The sequence below is a fragment of the Phragmites australis genome, chromosome 21 (genome assembly GCF_958298935.1).
Source record: "Phragmites australis chromosome 21, lpPhrAust1.1, whole genome shotgun sequence".
Lineage (NCBI taxonomy): Eukaryota > Viridiplantae > Streptophyta > Magnoliopsida > Poales > Poaceae > Phragmites > Phragmites australis.
The window spans coordinates 12,565,601-12,581,996 of record NC_084941.1 but is presented as its reverse complement, the minus strand read 5'-3'; the positions used below and the strand labels follow the sequence as shown (position 1 = coordinate 12,581,996).

The following is a 16,396-nucleotide window of genomic DNA, read 5'->3' as shown; positions in this document are numbered from 1 at the left end:
ATGTTGTAGAGGAGGGAGTTGCGACCTTAAAGGACAAGACGCGCGTACCATGTCGAGGAAGATGGCCGCTTGCCTCGCTTGTTTGAAGGAATGTGCGAGGGTTCAAGTGAAGTTTGCACCCGACCTCGTCTGGATTATGCCAGTGCGGCGATCTGAAACAGGTTCTAGAGTTTTGTAGCATGCATACAGTTGCAAATCTCGTGAATAAACTTGCAAATCTCAGGGATCTTGCAAAATCTCATTCAAATGTTTACCAGACTTGTGCTGCCTTCCTTTAGACATGCCATCAAACCGCCATATAATCTTGTGCATGCAGAACAATGTTCACTCCTTACTAGAAAAAAAAGAGAGAAAAGAATGCACACCCCATATTTTGCCACCTTCATCTCGCTGATTTTTTTTTTTTTTTTTTTTTTTTTTTTGGCGACGAGAGGACTAGATAATAGTCAGGTTCCTACACCCAAAATAGCACTCAGAGACTGGATACAAGTCACAATCCTAGTTTTCAGGTACCAGCGTTGCAGTGTGTGTGCATCCATCAACGCAGTACCTTTGTTTCTTAAAAAAAATGAAAAGTACCAACATGAACTAACAACCATCATCCTCTAAGCAAGGCTTGCTAAACTCAAACCTCGTAGCGATTATCATAGTACTTCCTCTTGTACCACTAATGGTGACAAATGTCCAGATGCTTAGTCTGCAGCTGACCATTGAAGAAGAGGAAACGTGCAAATCTTGATGCGCGACTGTTGAGGCACAGGAGCTCCTGCGGCTTCCTGACCCATTCTTCGACAGGGGGCTTGCCGGTGTCATCCATGCAGTGGAATTCCATGGCTTTGAGGAACCTGCTCCTCCCATGAAGGAACTTGACCATCTCCCTCTGCCACTCGTAGCCCCTGTAAACCTCAAGCACCACCTTCTCAAGGTGGTTGTCGATGCAAGGTACCCATCTCAGCACGTCTCACGACTCTAGTGCGGCGGCTTCGACAACCGGCCAAGTCCAAGTGTCTGACTGTACATAACATACATGAACTTCAGTAGCCACGATCGATCTATGCAAGAGACGATGCGTAGGTACCAAGAACACAGTGGGCAAGATAAAATTACCCTGATGTAGATCGTCTGCAGGCAAGGGAACAGCTTGAGGAGTTGCAAGAACCAATTGATGTACCCCGCCATCGTGTACCTCGCTTTGACGGCTAACGTCTTCAGGCTTGGCGGCGCGGAGGCCGGTGACGGCGGCGACAGGGGAGAGGTCCCCGGAGAGCGTGTTGCGGCTGAGGTCGAGCTCCTTCAAACTCATATTTGGTGGTGAGTTTGAAAGGAGATGAATTAGTAGATAAGAGATATTAGTATATAAGGTAAATAATAGATGATTGATAGTATTTTTAGAAAAAATATGATTTAATTTTACATATTAACCCTTTAATAAGTCAGATGAACAGTAAAAAAACATCCGATTATCTATACCTGTCTATATAGATATAGATAAAGTTATCATTGATGGTTTTCAAAGGGTACGCCTATGATAATTAAATATTATATATGTATTAAAGTATTATAGATTGTTCTAGCTAAAAAGCATATGTTATACTAGACTATTGATAATATTTCGAATTTCCCAAGCACGCTAAATTTGAATTTCCCAAGCATACTAAATTTGAATTTCCTTCGCCACGCTTCAACAGAAAAATGTAAAAAATAGTTTTAATAAATATATAGTGAAAATAGGGTCAAAAGAAATATGTATCCTATCCGTGACAACAAGCTCGCATGGTCACATTGCCCAATTGGTAGGTGGGCTTCGTGCGCTACTTAGAGCATGCGGCGAGGTTCCATTCATGTGGGGGAAAAAATGTTCCTGTTTTTCATTCTAAAACAACTCATATGAGCTAGTACACTATAATAAACGAATTTTGTTAACCATCTGTGATAACAATTTTCACGTACACATACGAGGGTTACCATACGTTTGTGATGACATTATCTGTAGTAGGGTACCCACTTGGAAAAATCTTGAATCTATGTCGAAACAGCACAAAAATAGATGACTTTTACGGAGAAAACATCCGGAAAATAACAATGCACACTCTCTAGTTTTTGGTCATAGCTCAAAACCACCTAACATCCATTTTCCCGTAGGATACTATTAATTACTAAAGAACACCTCGAAGAAGAAACTAGCACAGGAACCGGACCGACTGGACAGTTTGACACGGTTGCATTTCAAACACCGAACCACACGTCGTCACAGAAACTTCGTGCCTGGTCATGAATGAGAAAAGGCAGGCGGGCAAAGTGGTGCACGTCCCCTAAAGCATTCAAAGGGGAGCAAACTCCGATTAGCACTGTATGAAAAAAGGACAAACAAGATACTATCTAAACGATGCATCGTAATATAATTTATCACTTATAATAAAATGACATATCTGGTTATGACACATCATTAATAATAATTTTTCAGTGATGATGAGTCATTTTAGAAGAGTAATTGGTGACGGGTGAAAATTTAACCCATCATCACACTACTACACAATACTACTACACATGCGGGTGGAAACACCTTTTTCACAGTCGTTTAGCGCACCCACCTGGGAACGAAGGCTTGTGGAAATGAACGATTTCCATAGACGAAAAATTGACCGCCTGTGGAAATGGATTCTACAAGCGGTTTCTTAAGTCATCCGCATGTGGAAATGTATTTCCACAAGCGGTTTGCTAAGTCAACCACTTGTGAAAATGGATTTTCACAGACGGTTCCTTAAGCCAACCGCCTGTGGTATGTATTTCTTTCAAAAAAATAATTAGAATATATTTTATTCCCTCCAGATTTCACACAATTTCAATAACATCACAGATATCAATAGCATCACAGATTTCACAAATTTTAATATTTAATACAAGTACAATAATATTCACAACATCACAAGCCTATATTGCTAAAAGTCTTTCTTCTCCCACTCACAAAGCATAGGATGTCTAGCTAATTCGCCTCCGCGATCAAAGAATATGTCGTTCTTGTGGATGACTTCGTGCATAATAAACCGACATATGTCACGTTGGACGTTTTGGATATCTTTGTCTGTGAGAGATTGGTCGGTTTTATTTTGGACCATCCGTGCCTAGATTGAAAACACAACTAAAAGAGTTAAAACACTACTGACAACGAAAACATAACCAAATAAGAATGTGCGTACGCAATAATGACTTACGTCCTCAGGGTTCGTTGTGTACCTCCCGTTTACCCTAAGAAACTCGCAAACATAATATCCACAAAGAACGCTATTGAAACCTTGCTTGTGGCACTTCAAATAAAAACGCAACGTATTCGTTAATTCAATAAGACTCTTCGTCATAAATAGCGAGATGCAAGCATTAGAAGTGTGTTATTACCAGAAAGTGTGTACGGACCGCCATCGCATCCGGCTTGACCGTATCGTGTATCCCACCTTTCGATACGTACCACTTGTAGGCTCTATTCAAATGTCAATAATTAATTATCAATTCATAAATGATTTATAAGAATTTTATGTATGGGGGTTTCTTTTACCTCTGTATAATGTCAATGAAATCTTGGTAGGATTTTTGTTAGAAATCGACTGAGTCAAGGACCATGAGTCTGCTCAACTTCGACATCAGCATTATACAAATATAGTGATCTTTACATGAATACTTATGTTATATTCTTGATCGATCAACTAAGTTGAATACTTATGTTAGGTTCATGACGTATCACACTTACTTAAAGTTGTAGGGAGTCAAGATGCAATCCTTATCCTGTATTTTTAGCATAGCCCTTCCTATGTAGGCTGACATTTTGAGCCTTTTTGATTTGGTCAAGTCTTTTAGGACCCTTGCTTTAATCTGGGGGTCATCAGTCCTCAAGTTCACGATCATATTGGGTTGAGAAATTCGTTGCGGATTAATGAATTCGACAGGCCTCTTCAACTTTTTCGCATAGTTAAATTGCATCCTACAGATCAAGTCACTAGTCATTAGCTTCTATAGTATACATTGGTAGATATATGAACGTAGGGGTAGATTGTAGGCACTTACATGCACCACACGCTTATGAGATTGATGTCGAGTTTTTCGGTCGGAACAAAGCGCGCATGTCCTTAAAATCCAACATGAGATAGAAATCTCCGCTTAGATAAACGTTAGCGGGGAGAAAAACAGTGATTATGGAGAACCCCGTGCGACATGCTCTCATGTACCATTCGTGGAATTTCATCATCTCCCATGGACCTTCTTGGAGTTGAAACGATGGCAGAAATGGCTTGCCATGCTCATATTTCTCAGGAACATCTGGTGTAGACAAGAAATCCATTTGAGGGGTACTTAATGTTTTGCCAGTCTTTTTCGCAAGATCGTCCTTCGCTGGAGATTCCTGAGCAGATGATTCCTTTTCTTTTGAGGACATAAGCCACCTCTTCACCGGATCAGGTAGAGTCTTCTCATATGGGGTAATCATTTTAGGACTCTCCGATGCTCAGGTGATGGATGTGCTGGAGGCGGAGATGCTGGAGGCGGAGATGCCGGAGTCAGAGACACTGGAGGCGGATGTGCCGGAGTTGTAGATGGTGAAGCACGATGAAAAGTTGCATGAGACGGAGATACTGGGCGCGGGGGCGATGGTGCCTGAGGCGGAGAGGCTTGGCTCTGAGGCTAAGGTGCCTAAAGCAGAGAGACTTGGCTCTGAGGCTGAGGTGCCTGAGGCGGAGAGGGTTGGCTCTGGGGTGGAGGTGTCTGAGGCAGAGATGCTATGCGCTGGGACAGCCGTGACGCTGGTGATTGTGACTTCTGATAGCTGAAGATGATATCCCATCTGGGCCACAGAATGAAGTTGCCAACAACCTCATCGAGAATCTCGATACCCTCAGGTGTGCTGATGTCAAGCTTGTACTTCTTGAAAACCAGCTGCACCGAGTTGACTTGTACCTTGGCGTACCGGCTGGAATATCTTAAGTGTGAAACACACGGCCTGGAATGGCCTGGCCAATGGCAGCCTCGACAGTGAAGTCTCCCTTGCCGACCGGAACATGTAGAATGCAAGGGGTAGCCTCTGTGATATCATCCATAGGATATCTCTGGCTATCGACATGCGTGGACCCAACACTGCTTTGAAAGCCTGGGCTGGTTGGTTGCTCTATCAGCATTAATGCCATCATTTACCTTTCCTTTTCATTCCATATCTTCATGAATTAGACCTTAACCAGTTCTTGTATCTGTTCCTCTAGGGTCTTCTTATATCTATTACGGTTCTTGTAATGGCCCACGGCGTCTGGGAACACATGCTTCCAGCCCACTTTTGATCCGATGCCTCGAGTGCGACCTGGGTGTTCCTTATTCCCCAGGGCCTTGGTAAGCAGGTCATTCTCCCTATTGTGCTCTAGAGACCCTTCATTAGCAATCCCCTGGATGGTCTGGGTCACCTCCATGGTCTCGGGGCTATTAAAGACTAAGTCCCCAGACTCGGTTCGTTGTGACCGAGCGTAGACCCAGTTCCTGCTTTTCTCGTCACAATTTTCCAAAGGGTTGGGTTTCCCAGCCCAGGCAGCCTCTTCTTCTTGCCTCCTCCAATCAGGAATTTTGGAGGCGTACCCAGATGAGCCCAGGTGATGGTGGTGCTTGTTCTTCTTCGCAAGGTGCTTGAACGATTCACCCAATCTGATGGCCTCAGGTGTGGTTTTCTACTTAACAAACTCTGCCCATTGGTTTGGCGTAACCTTTCCATATTTGTTAAAGGGTATCAGGTTCTTTTTCACGAATTCCTTATTCAGCTCACTCTTCCAGCCCCAGAAGCTCTTTCCCATAGTTTTCAATGCATTTTGTTTAGCTGCTTCCTCTGTTCCCGAGGGGAATCGGATGGTTTTCTGCAATGTTGCCCACAGGAACTCCTTCGTCTCATCCGGCAGCAACCGCCAATCAGTTATAATGATTGGGACATACTCTTTGATAAGAAATCCACCAATCAGTTATAGTTATGAACACACCAAAATAAGAATCATCAATTTTATAGTTAAATTGCTCAAGTTCAAGGATTCAATTCCATGCTCATGTGATTTATTGCCTTGGGTACTTAGACCTTGGATGGTTTTTGGTAATCAGATTATATGGAATTTCTTCCCCCTGATTCTAAACGTCTCAAGGTATAGCATATAATTTCTGCTATTAGTTCTTCACTTATCATAAGGACAATCGTAAACTAATTCACAGTATCTAACTCAAAACATGTCCTTTAATAGAACTAAAATAAAAGGTCAAAATACCTATGTACAATGCAGCATGTTTGGATAACTCAAAACATCGGTATGAACTAGGGGATATAGAGAGGATATGCGATTTTGTTAAACATACATGTGGGTTTGAAAATACATCCAGCCACCAACTTATGGCAACCTTGTAACAATTCTTTCTATCGACGGTGGAGGGATTTGAGGAATCATTCCAGCAACGGAGTTTCAAATATTGTAAGATTTCCAAGGCAACACTAACCTTTCTTTTTAAAAAAAAAAAAACTAAGGCAACACTAACTTGGTGAGATATATGATATTGTACATTGTAGAGTCAGAAATTTATTGTTTGATGTGCTAGTCTAAAGTTCAAACTATATCCCTTCGTGGGATAACTTTGGAGATGCATTGTTATCTTAACCATAAATAAATTATGACTTTCATATCCGAGTAAATATTGAAAGCCTATTGCAAACATGCTAAATGTGTTAGGACCTTCTTATGATGGCAAGTACCTTCATGAAGTTGTGAGGAAGAATTTGGGAACCACCAGACTGCATCAGACTTTAATACATGTGGTAATACCAACTTTCGACATCAAACGGCTACAACCAATTAATTTCTTTTCCTATGAGATCTGGCTCTCCATCCTTCCTTCCCATACTAGTATAATTTGGCAGATTTGCAAATATATGCTACTCAAATCAAATTGCCTCAACTTGTTGTGTAAAAGAGAATCAAAAGGAAAAGATGTATGAACCAATAACAAGGACTTCTATTGATCCACCATCCTTGCAATTTATGTAACAATTTTTTTTTTATATCATAGGTTAAGAACAACAGGAACAGCACAATGGATGCTCTGCTATCAGATATTTGCATCAGCACATCCGCTGCTCCAACTTATCTACCTGCACACTACTTCAAGACAGAACACTGCCGTGGGAACATCAAGGAGTTCCATCTTATTGATCTTGCAAAATAACAAATTCACTTGATTCAGAAATTGAAGCAGGGAATCACACAGCCGGCTGGAGAACCGACTACGACGGCTCGGCCGGGAGGGGGATATGAAGCTATTAACCACGTACGGCTTCGGCGGAGGTCGTCGTCGGGGTCCTCCTCGGCTGTGTCGGCACGGTCCTCCTCGGCGGTGTGCAACTCCTCGGCGGTGGCTCTGGAAGCTTATTTGAATTACATTAGCAATCTATGGTATTATCATGGCAAAAAACACTTAACTTTATAATACACTGCAAAAACCTCTGATCCAGTTACTTTCATCTAATTTATACTTCAAGATTACTTGCATGTTTCTCTTGTCTGACTATTGAGAATTTTTTTTCTTTAATAAAATGCAACTATCAGTTAGAATAGATGAAGCTTACTTCAGTAATAGTAAGTTGTTTATAGTGCGTTATGAGCCTTATGCATTTTTTGATAGTATATCATGTTTCCTGTCATATTGATGATAGCTTTTGGTTATTGCAGAGAAGCAAGGCCTGGATACTGAAATACCCCTTTCTCCTCAGTGGCTTATGAAGGTGGGAGAAAACAAGGTTAGTTCTTAAGGAGCTAGTACAGTAGCTAGGCTTTTGCTGCTGGAAGTCGTACTATTAATATCATACATGGTGATTGCAGTAATAGGGCTTTCGTGAGGTGTATATTTGTCTTAGTTATTTGCTTGTTTATGGTGCTGTGGTGATTTATATGATTATTTGCTTGTTGCAGGATCCCATTTCACAGGGTATCCGCTCAGATGTTTTGAAGACATCAGGGAATGGTGAAGACCTGGGCTACAGTGTGAACAAAGAAGATGTCTTCAGGGCTTCTGTGCTTGATGGTAAAACTGGGCGTCGTGACCGCTGGCGTGATGACGAAAGGGAACCAAATTCAACCCATCGGTGGAGCCGCTGGAGGGAGATGGACAAGGAACACGGTGATACACGCAAAGTGGAAAGATGGTCAGATGACTCTTCCAAGTATTCTGTGGATAGTCGCCGTGCTCCACAGGAGCGCTGGGGTGATTCCAATAATAAGGAAGGCAACTGTGACCAACGTCGTGAGTCTGAAAATTAGCGTGATCGGTGGGGAGATTCAGGCAAAGAGGGTGATGCTTCCCGTGACAAAGGTTTCCCTCGCTATGCAGCACATGGAAAGGAGGGAAACAATTATGAAAAGGATACTCAAAGGGATGACAATATTTCTCGTTCATGCAAACCTCGGCGGCGTGCACCTCCTAGGCGGCGTCAGCGCGGTCCTCCTCGGCGGCAGCGGCTCCTCCTCGGCGTCGGTGCGGTCCTCCTTGGCGGTGTGCAACTCCTCGGCGGCAGCTCCTAGGCGCGGTCCTCCTCGATCGGCGGCGGCGGCTTCTAGGCGCGGTCCTCCTTGACCGTGTGATGACCACCTTTATGTATCTTGGCTTGATACCCATGATAGCAATAGGGAGCATTTGCATCGTCATCACATGACAATCGTGAGACTTTATGCCGATTAGCTTCAAATCTTTCATCGAGACTAGGTTCTTAATGTTGGATGAGTAGTCAGTCGGAACTCTCACCCCACGTAAGTACTTGCACAGTGCCTTTTTTTCCTCAGGTTCAGAGAGTAGCTAGCCGGGGGAAGATAATGTTTCTCATTTGGTCTGTCTTTAGGGTGTAACTCTGGCCTGATTTCAAAATGCACCAAGTCCTTACGTGACTTGATTCCATCCTTTGTCTTGCCCGGTATATCCAATAAGAGGCCAATGATGCTATCACACACATTCTTCTCAACGTGCATGACATCGATGCTATGACGGACGTCCAAGTCCTTCCAGTAGGGTAAATACTTAAAGAAAATCGGCATCTTCTTCCACAGCGTGATGATCGACGTCTCACTTTTCTTCCTCTTTTTACCATTCGGCGGCTTCCCAAAAACAACCTTGATGCTACTGACCATTTGAAACACTAGTGCCCCGCTGCGAGGTTTCGGGCCAGTATCCTCCTCAACCGTGTTGTCAAAATGTTTCTTCATCTTGCGATATCTGTGAGTTCTGAGTAAGAACCGTCGGTGTCGCGTGTACACTACCTTCTGTGAGTACGGAAGGTACACAGATGCGGTTTCATCCAAGCACACTGCGCATCCTTGTTTCCCTTTAACCTATCCCGATAGGGAAAAAAGGGCGGGATAATCATTGATGGTAACGAAAATCATGGCTTTCAGCGTGAAGTATTGTGGTCGGAACTCATCCCACACCTGGACCCCCTCATTCCACAGTTTCGCCATATCTTCCATCAATGGTTCCAGAAATACATCTATATCGTTGCCAGGTTGTTTCGGTCCTTGGATAAGAATGGACGGTATAAGGTACTTCCGCTTCATGCATAGCCATGGAGGAAGGTTGTAGATGGCCAGGACCACTGGCCAAGTGCTATGTAAGGTGCTCATGTCACCGAAAGGATTCATTCCATCGGTACTCAACGCGAACCTTACATTTCTTGGTTCTTCAACGACCTCTGGATACATAGCATCGAACTTTCTCCATTGGCTAGCATCAGCGGGATGTCGAATCTTAGTTCCATCCTTCTTGCGCTTATCAAAATGCCAACGCATTAGTTCAGAGTCCCTAGGGTTCGAGTACAAACGCTGCAAGCGGGAGATCACTGGTAGGTACCACATCACCATCGCAGGACTTCTTCTCTTCTTCTCCGCGTTGGAAGAAGTGTCTTCTTCATCACGACCAGCATTACTCTTCTTCTTCTTCGCGTTGGCGGAAACATCTTCGTCCTCACAATCATCATTCCTCTTGTACCGACTCGCATTGCACACTGGACATCTATCCAAGGTTTTATACTCTTTACAGTAGAGGATACAGTGGTTTGGACACGCGTGTATTTTTTGCACATCCAATGACAACGGGCAGATAAGCTTTTTTGCCTGATAAGTAGTGGTAGGCAAGGAGTTAGACTTCGAAAGTATATTTGCCAAGAGACTCAACAGATCCGAGAAACTCTTGTCGGACCATCCATTGCTGGCCTTCAACCTTAGAAGTTCAAGCACCGAATGCAACACCGTAAACTCCCTATCACAGCCCTTCGATTCCTCATACAAAAGTTCCTTCGATGCCTTCTGTAACGCCTCGAAATTATCTAAACCTCTCGTATCCTTTAAAATATGCGGTTCTGCGTGGCGCAGCATTTCCTCTAGATCAAAATCAGTATCATCATCCATCATAACATCAGTGTCGCCTTCGATTGCTCCCTCATCATCACCATCCACTTGATCAGCAACGATGTCCTTGTTTCGTTCGCTTGTACGTTGTTCGCCGTGATTGGACCAACATTTGTAATCCTCAACAATACCTCTCAAGATCAAGTGTGATTTGATTATGCTTGATTCGTCCCACAATTTTTGGTTCTTGCAGTCAGAACATGGACAATATATTTCCTTTGTCTTCTTAGTCATAGCTTCATTCTCGGCGGCTTCAGTAAAAGCAGAGAGTCCTTTGATGTATATTTCCCTATATCTCGGCACATCGTACATCCATGCTCTGTCCATCTTTAACTTCAACCACAAAATTAGATACATTAATTAATTAATTAATTTGAAAATCAGAATAAAAAAGATTTTTTTTAAGAAAAGAAAAAACCTAGATCTAGATCTAGATCTAGAGAAAAATCCCTCTCCCTGGAGATCTAGATCTAGAGAAAAAATCCCCATTCATGATGAAACCTCCTAAGGCTAAAAAACATCAAATTCTAGCTACATTTTTAAAATATAATGCTAGAATCATGTGAATCTACACAATTAAATCAATATTGGTAACAAATTTGAGCTAATTTGATGATCTAAATGGCAAGAACCATGAGCATCTCTAGATCACATTTAAACCCTAATTTAGCCTTAAATCTAAATCTAAACTTAAAAAAATACAAGCGAGGGATGAGATACCCATACCTTATTTGGTTCCTCAAAGAAATTCAAAAACTAAACCTCTACCCCCCCCCCTCCCCCATATTTTTCAAATCCGCCGCCACTTGAGAGCTCTACTGTTCAGACAACAGTAGAGCCTGTCTGAATCGAGGTCCTGGAGACGATGCACTATTTATGAAGCTATTTTCACAGGCGGTTGACATAAGCAACTGCCTGTGAAAACTAATTTTCACAGGTCCATTTTCACAGGCGGTTGGCATAAGAAACCGCCTGTGAAAATTAGTTTTCACAGGCGTTCCTCAGCCGCACGGGGCTACAGCCACTTTCTCAGGTGGTTGCTCTTATGAACCGTCTATAGAAATGAAACCTAGGTGTCTCGAAAAATAGCTTTTGTAGTAGTGCCAATAACAATTCATTAATTAGTGACAGATTATCCTAGACCAATCATTGGTTATAGGTCAAGTTTTGACATGCCACCAATAACAAACTCATTAGTGATAGGTCTCTTAGACCAGTCATTAGTGACAGATTAAATTATGACCCATCACTAATGATAATATTCATAAATACTTGGCTCAGTTTTGATAGTAGAATAGTTGTGACCCGTAACTTATATGCTTTGTAGTCATATATGACATAACTTGAATTTCTCTAGAAGAAATAAATCTTGAGTTAAAAGTGTTACTTCTTCGTTGAATTTGCTTTTCATATCTTTCTTAAAGTAAAATATCTTAGATTCAAAGTGAAATATTTTTTATTTTTATTTTCTTTTTCTTTTATTTTCTCACTTCAATAGCACTAGAACAGGAATCATTGTATAGTTATGTTCAAGTTTGATGTAAGGGGTGACGGTCATGCATATAAACGTGCATTCCGAAAAAGGTGCAGAAACTTTTGGGGGCAAGAACTCAATCTTTCATACCGTTTTTGGCCTTAAAAAATTTGTCGAATCTGACGAACTCGGGGAGAAACGGATGTAATTTTTTCTGTAGCACTAGAATAGTTATGCAAAAGTTATACCTATTTTATTGAAAGCACTTCAGATCAACAAGTTTGTGTGTCTATTGTATAATGAATATTACGCCGAGTCATAACTGTGACCCGTCACTTATGACCATTGGTAAAAAAGTAAAATGATATTTATCTAGCTCCCTTCAAAACACAAGCGAGGGTAATGTGGTTAGGATACTAAGCACACAAGGGTACGTCGTAAGTTCGATTTCTACGGAACGTAAAGTATAAAAATAGTGTGAAAGTTAAAGAGACACGTGGCGAGTGGTGATAGCACTGAGTTAGTTGGCTCGGTTGAAAAAATATTTTTTTGACTTTTTTTTTCAAAAAACACGAAAACCGTTCATCAGTCACGAGTGACCTGTCATAGCTTTGATCCTTCACTTATGACTTATAATAAGTGATGGATCAGAGTTACGATCCGTCACTATAAGCTTTATTAGTGATGGATCAAGTTTTGACCTGTCAATAATGATCTAATTGGTGACGGTTCTTTACTCGTGACTTATAACTAGTCATCAATAACACGTTCGGACCGAGAGGTCAAGCGGTTATCACCCATCACTTATGTTATTTTTTCACTTAGTGTAGGTTCGTACCATTTTTTTCATTACAAGATAATGCACATCCACATATACCACAGTATGTGTATACTACACTTACCCGATGCGATTGTATCTTTTATCACATGTCTCTATATAATAACCTAAAAACACGTATGTTTATGTAAATGATAGACATTAGAATTTAAGATGCTGCCACTTAAAAAGTCGGAGCAGGGCAGCTTACCACACAAAAGTGATGTTAGAAAATAGAGAAGAAGAAGAAGCTTCTCAACCCGTGAGAACGCTGAAGATTAGAAATTCCGTGGTGGAGGCGTGTGGCGTGAGACAGGAACGTGCCATCGGCCGGGTCGCTTTCCTCTTTCTTGGCCGTCCCTTTCATGGACCAGTTCGAGCCTTCGAGGGAACTTCGTGGACCTGCTCTGACCGATTATTCTGTAGCGTCTGCGTCTCCTAATATGAAAAGAAAAGAAAAGAAAAGAAGAGGCTCTGCTCTGTAGTATTTTGTTAATATTGTTTCATATAGAAATCGAGAATTTGTTAATGTTCTGCTTGGAATTGAAAATGGAATTGGGTAGTAATTAGTAAGAGGTGAGAGCCGTGCAGCAACAGTTCGTATGTGAAGAGAAGATGTCCATTTTTCAAGCTTGGGAGATCAGTTGGATCAATTTGATCACCGCTTCCCTGAAAAAAGAAACTGTTCTTCCTACACGTAAAAATATGTTCTGCTATCGTCAAAGAAATAGTATAATTTCTCCAATTTTTCAAGACACTTGGATGAATTCCATCGGTATTCAAGAAACGTGCTTTTTCATGTGTACATTTCTCTATTTTCTTGAACATCACACATGGAGAATACTCTAACTAGTGCCAAGATTCACAGCGCCAGCGCGAGATGGTCACGGCGGGAGGCGGGCTGGGGATACGGCTCCCCGCGCGCGGCGAGCCTGCCCTTCCTCTTCTCCATGAACCGCTGCAGCGAGGCCTTCCTTGCCACCGGCAGGTCGGCCGCGGAGAGCTGCTCGCCGCGCATGGAGCCGCTCGGGTCCGCCGTTCCTCGCGCCACGGCAGCGGCCAGCCGCAGCAGGCCGGCCGCCTTGTCTGCCGGGACGTCGTCGAGGACCAGCACCCGCTTGCCGTAGACGATGGTCAGCTTCGCCGGCGCGGGCCCCTCCGCCTCGGGCTGTCCCTGGTCGTCGTCGTCGTCGGGGACCTCGGCGCCCGGCATGAGGGCGAGGGGCCTTACGGGCACGGCCGGCCGCGCGTGCGCCCTCTCGGCCGCCTTGACGTACTGGCTGAGCGCGCCGCACGCCGCCGCGAACCTGCTGGTCGCTGTTGCAGTGCTAACCGTGGCTCCCGAAGTTGCTGCCGCCATCGCCGGCGATGTGGTTCTTGATTGTGCGATGAGGAATGGGATCTGCGTTGGCTGGATGTTTGGGTTTTATAGGTGGGTGCTGGGAGGATTCGTCTCGTGAGGCGCGCGGGGCGGTTGGTCGTCGGCACGAACAACACGTGGAAAATGCGGGGAGCGGTGGGAGCACAACCACCGCCGGGTAGACGGGCAACGTGCGCAAGTCCGGGCGGGCCCCAATACGTCGGCTTGGTCGCGCGTGCTTACGTGGCTGCAGCTACCTACCCGTTGGATCAAAATTCAAGGGGCCAGATGCAGGTCACTCGCACGCGGTGGGCCACATGGCCGCGCCACAGATAGTCCGGCTTGACGCTTGTGTCACCACGGCGGTAGTCAGGAGAAAGAGCAATTGTATATCAAGGGCGAGATCAGTTTAGTACCCGTGCCAAAAAAAAATATTAATCAGTGTGCCGTTGATAATCCGTCTTGGCGACGCTAGTATTCTATCAAATATTTACCTATAAGTATATATGTATAAGGAATATCTTATATAAGGATGGGTATATCATATGCATGCATAATAATTCTGAATATTACCCAATCAAATCTATGATACTTGATACTCTTATAAGTAGAATATGTATATTAAAAAGTTCTCGATTGCTTATCTAACTTGAGAAGACTAGTATCCATAATAGTTTATCTACTTGGACAACAAGAAAAACTCTCTATCAACTACAGATGGATAAAAAACGATGCATCACCTCTATATAAGATGGAGACCCAGATCTCAAAGGGGAGAATCTTTTTTCCGATTACTCGAGGTAAGCATCAGGACCTTGACACAGAAGGAACTCGATGACTTTAGCCCTAGATTATGCTAGATCTAGTCTACTCCTTGTAATATGTCAGCTACATTATCTTACTCAAGTGAATACATATACATAATCATCCACTAAGGACGTAGGGTATTACACCAACTGAGGGGCGAACCTATATACATCGCAATGTCTTGCTTCATGTTCGATCTCTGATTCAAGAAGGTAACCCCATTATTTTTTGGACACATTGTCAGAAACAAATTCTCGACAGTTGGCGCGCCATGTAGGGGTTTTCTGCTTTTGAGGATTGACTATGTCTCTAGTGCATATCGACACTAGATTCTCCGATGATGACTTCTACGACTACTTCGGGTCAACAACGATCACCCTTAAATCGCCTCTATCCAGATCAGAGATCACATTCGGAATTATGATCTTTCACTGGGACCATCAAGGTGAACTGATCTACACCGGTATTATCGAGTCCAGAACATTGGACGCATGACGCGAGGTGGAAAATCTCAAGTGGGATCCTAGGGAGCCCAATGTTATCCAGTGCATGGACATCGACAGTGACGAGGGTGGCGACGACGACTTCACCACCAGCCAGAGCAGCCGAGCAGATCGATTCATGTTCATGACCAGGGGAGCTGGTATCCCACCTGCTGACCCAATGGTGGTAAATCCAAATGCCATGGTGAACAATGGCACAGAGATTTTTGAGGATCTAATAGCGGTAGCTGCCTCTTATGGTACTAGCGTTGCTGGTGATATGCTACAAGAGACATATGCAGCTAGAGCCTTACGTGTCCTTGACACAACTCTCCATCGACGGATTGCAGGAGGTCAGGTACCTCTTGGTCTTCAATGACGACTCCGATGGGCACACCTCCACCGCCAGTGGCTCAAACACCGAGGGACGAGCACGCTCAGAATAGCAACCGTGGAGTAGTATCATCTCGACCACAACCAAGTCTGGACAGTGATGTTTTCAGCACTCCAGATGCTAATGTCCAGGGGGGCCATCTGATTCTGAGATCTCTTCTGGAGTTGGATCCAGCAAATCATTTAACCCCTATGATTAACTAGGTCAGGACCCTACTCGATGCGGCCCAGATCCAAGTTGCTCGAGCGAACAATCCTAGCAACTCTAGGCGCCCAGCCTTCAAGACATTGACTCGAGGAGCCATAGACGCAAGTATCCCCAAGTTGAGGGATCATAAGCAAGAAGCTCAAGTGATCGAGCCTGAGCGCCACTTTGCGGGCCCAACTGCAACTGCCCTATCCTTAGGCGCAGGAACCAGAGAGACACGAGGAATCACATTTCCCATAATCGGCGTGATCTACATACAGTGATAGACAAACACCACAAGGAGCGCCACGAGGACGACTGTCATCCTTATAATCGCAGATCTCCAAGACAAGATGGTCGACGTGACTCCCCTGCTTGAAGAAACAGGTGCGATAGTCCTCCCCCACCTTCTCTTGAGAATTTGATGGAGG

At 43.6% G+C, this 16,396-nt stretch overlaps 2 protein-coding genes and 1 pseudogene across 2 annotated transcripts; 1 reads left to right on the top strand and 2 right to left on the bottom strand.

The window, feature by feature from the left end:
* Window positions 1-625: 625 nt before the first annotated feature.
* LOC133903172 (uncharacterized) lies at window positions 626-5,441 on the bottom strand (annotated as a pseudogene).
* Window positions 5,442-7,665: 2,224 nt separating this feature from the next.
* Window positions 7,666-8,312, top strand: LOC133903171 (protein ESSENTIAL FOR POTEXVIRUS ACCUMULATION 1-like). The gene is made up of 2 exons (XM_062344507.1): window positions 7,666-7,792; window positions 7,965-8,312. The coding sequence occupies exons 1-2, from the start codon at window positions 7,772-7,774 to the stop codon at window positions 8,310-8,312; spliced, it is 369 nt and encodes a 122-aa protein (XP_062200491.1). The 5' UTR covers window positions 7,666-7,771.
* A 5,138-nt stretch (window positions 8,313-13,450) lies between these two features.
* LOC133903441 (protein TIFY 11e-like) lies at window positions 13,451-14,150 on the bottom strand. Its single transcript, XM_062344825.1, has one exon. The coding sequence runs from the start codon at window positions 14,094-14,096 to the stop codon at window positions 13,599-13,601; it is 498 nt and encodes a 165-aa protein (XP_062200809.1). The 5' UTR covers window positions 14,097-14,150; the 3' UTR covers window positions 13,451-13,598.
* Between the last annotated feature and the right edge of the window lie 2,246 nt (window positions 14,151-16,396).

Bases quoted from the DNA above. Each gene is read 5' to 3' on its own strand.
- LOC133903171 (XM_062344507.1), top strand. From the start codon at position 7,772: ATGAAGGTGGGAGAAAACAAG. The intron at 7,793-7,964 runs GTTAGTTCTTAA...TGCTTGTTGCAG, and splicing joins TGAAGGTGGGAGAAAACAAG to GATCCCATTTCACAGGGTAT.
- LOC133903441 (XM_062344825.1), bottom strand. From the start codon at position 14,096: ATGGCGGCAGCAACTTCGGGAGCCACGGTTAGCACTGCAACAGCGACC.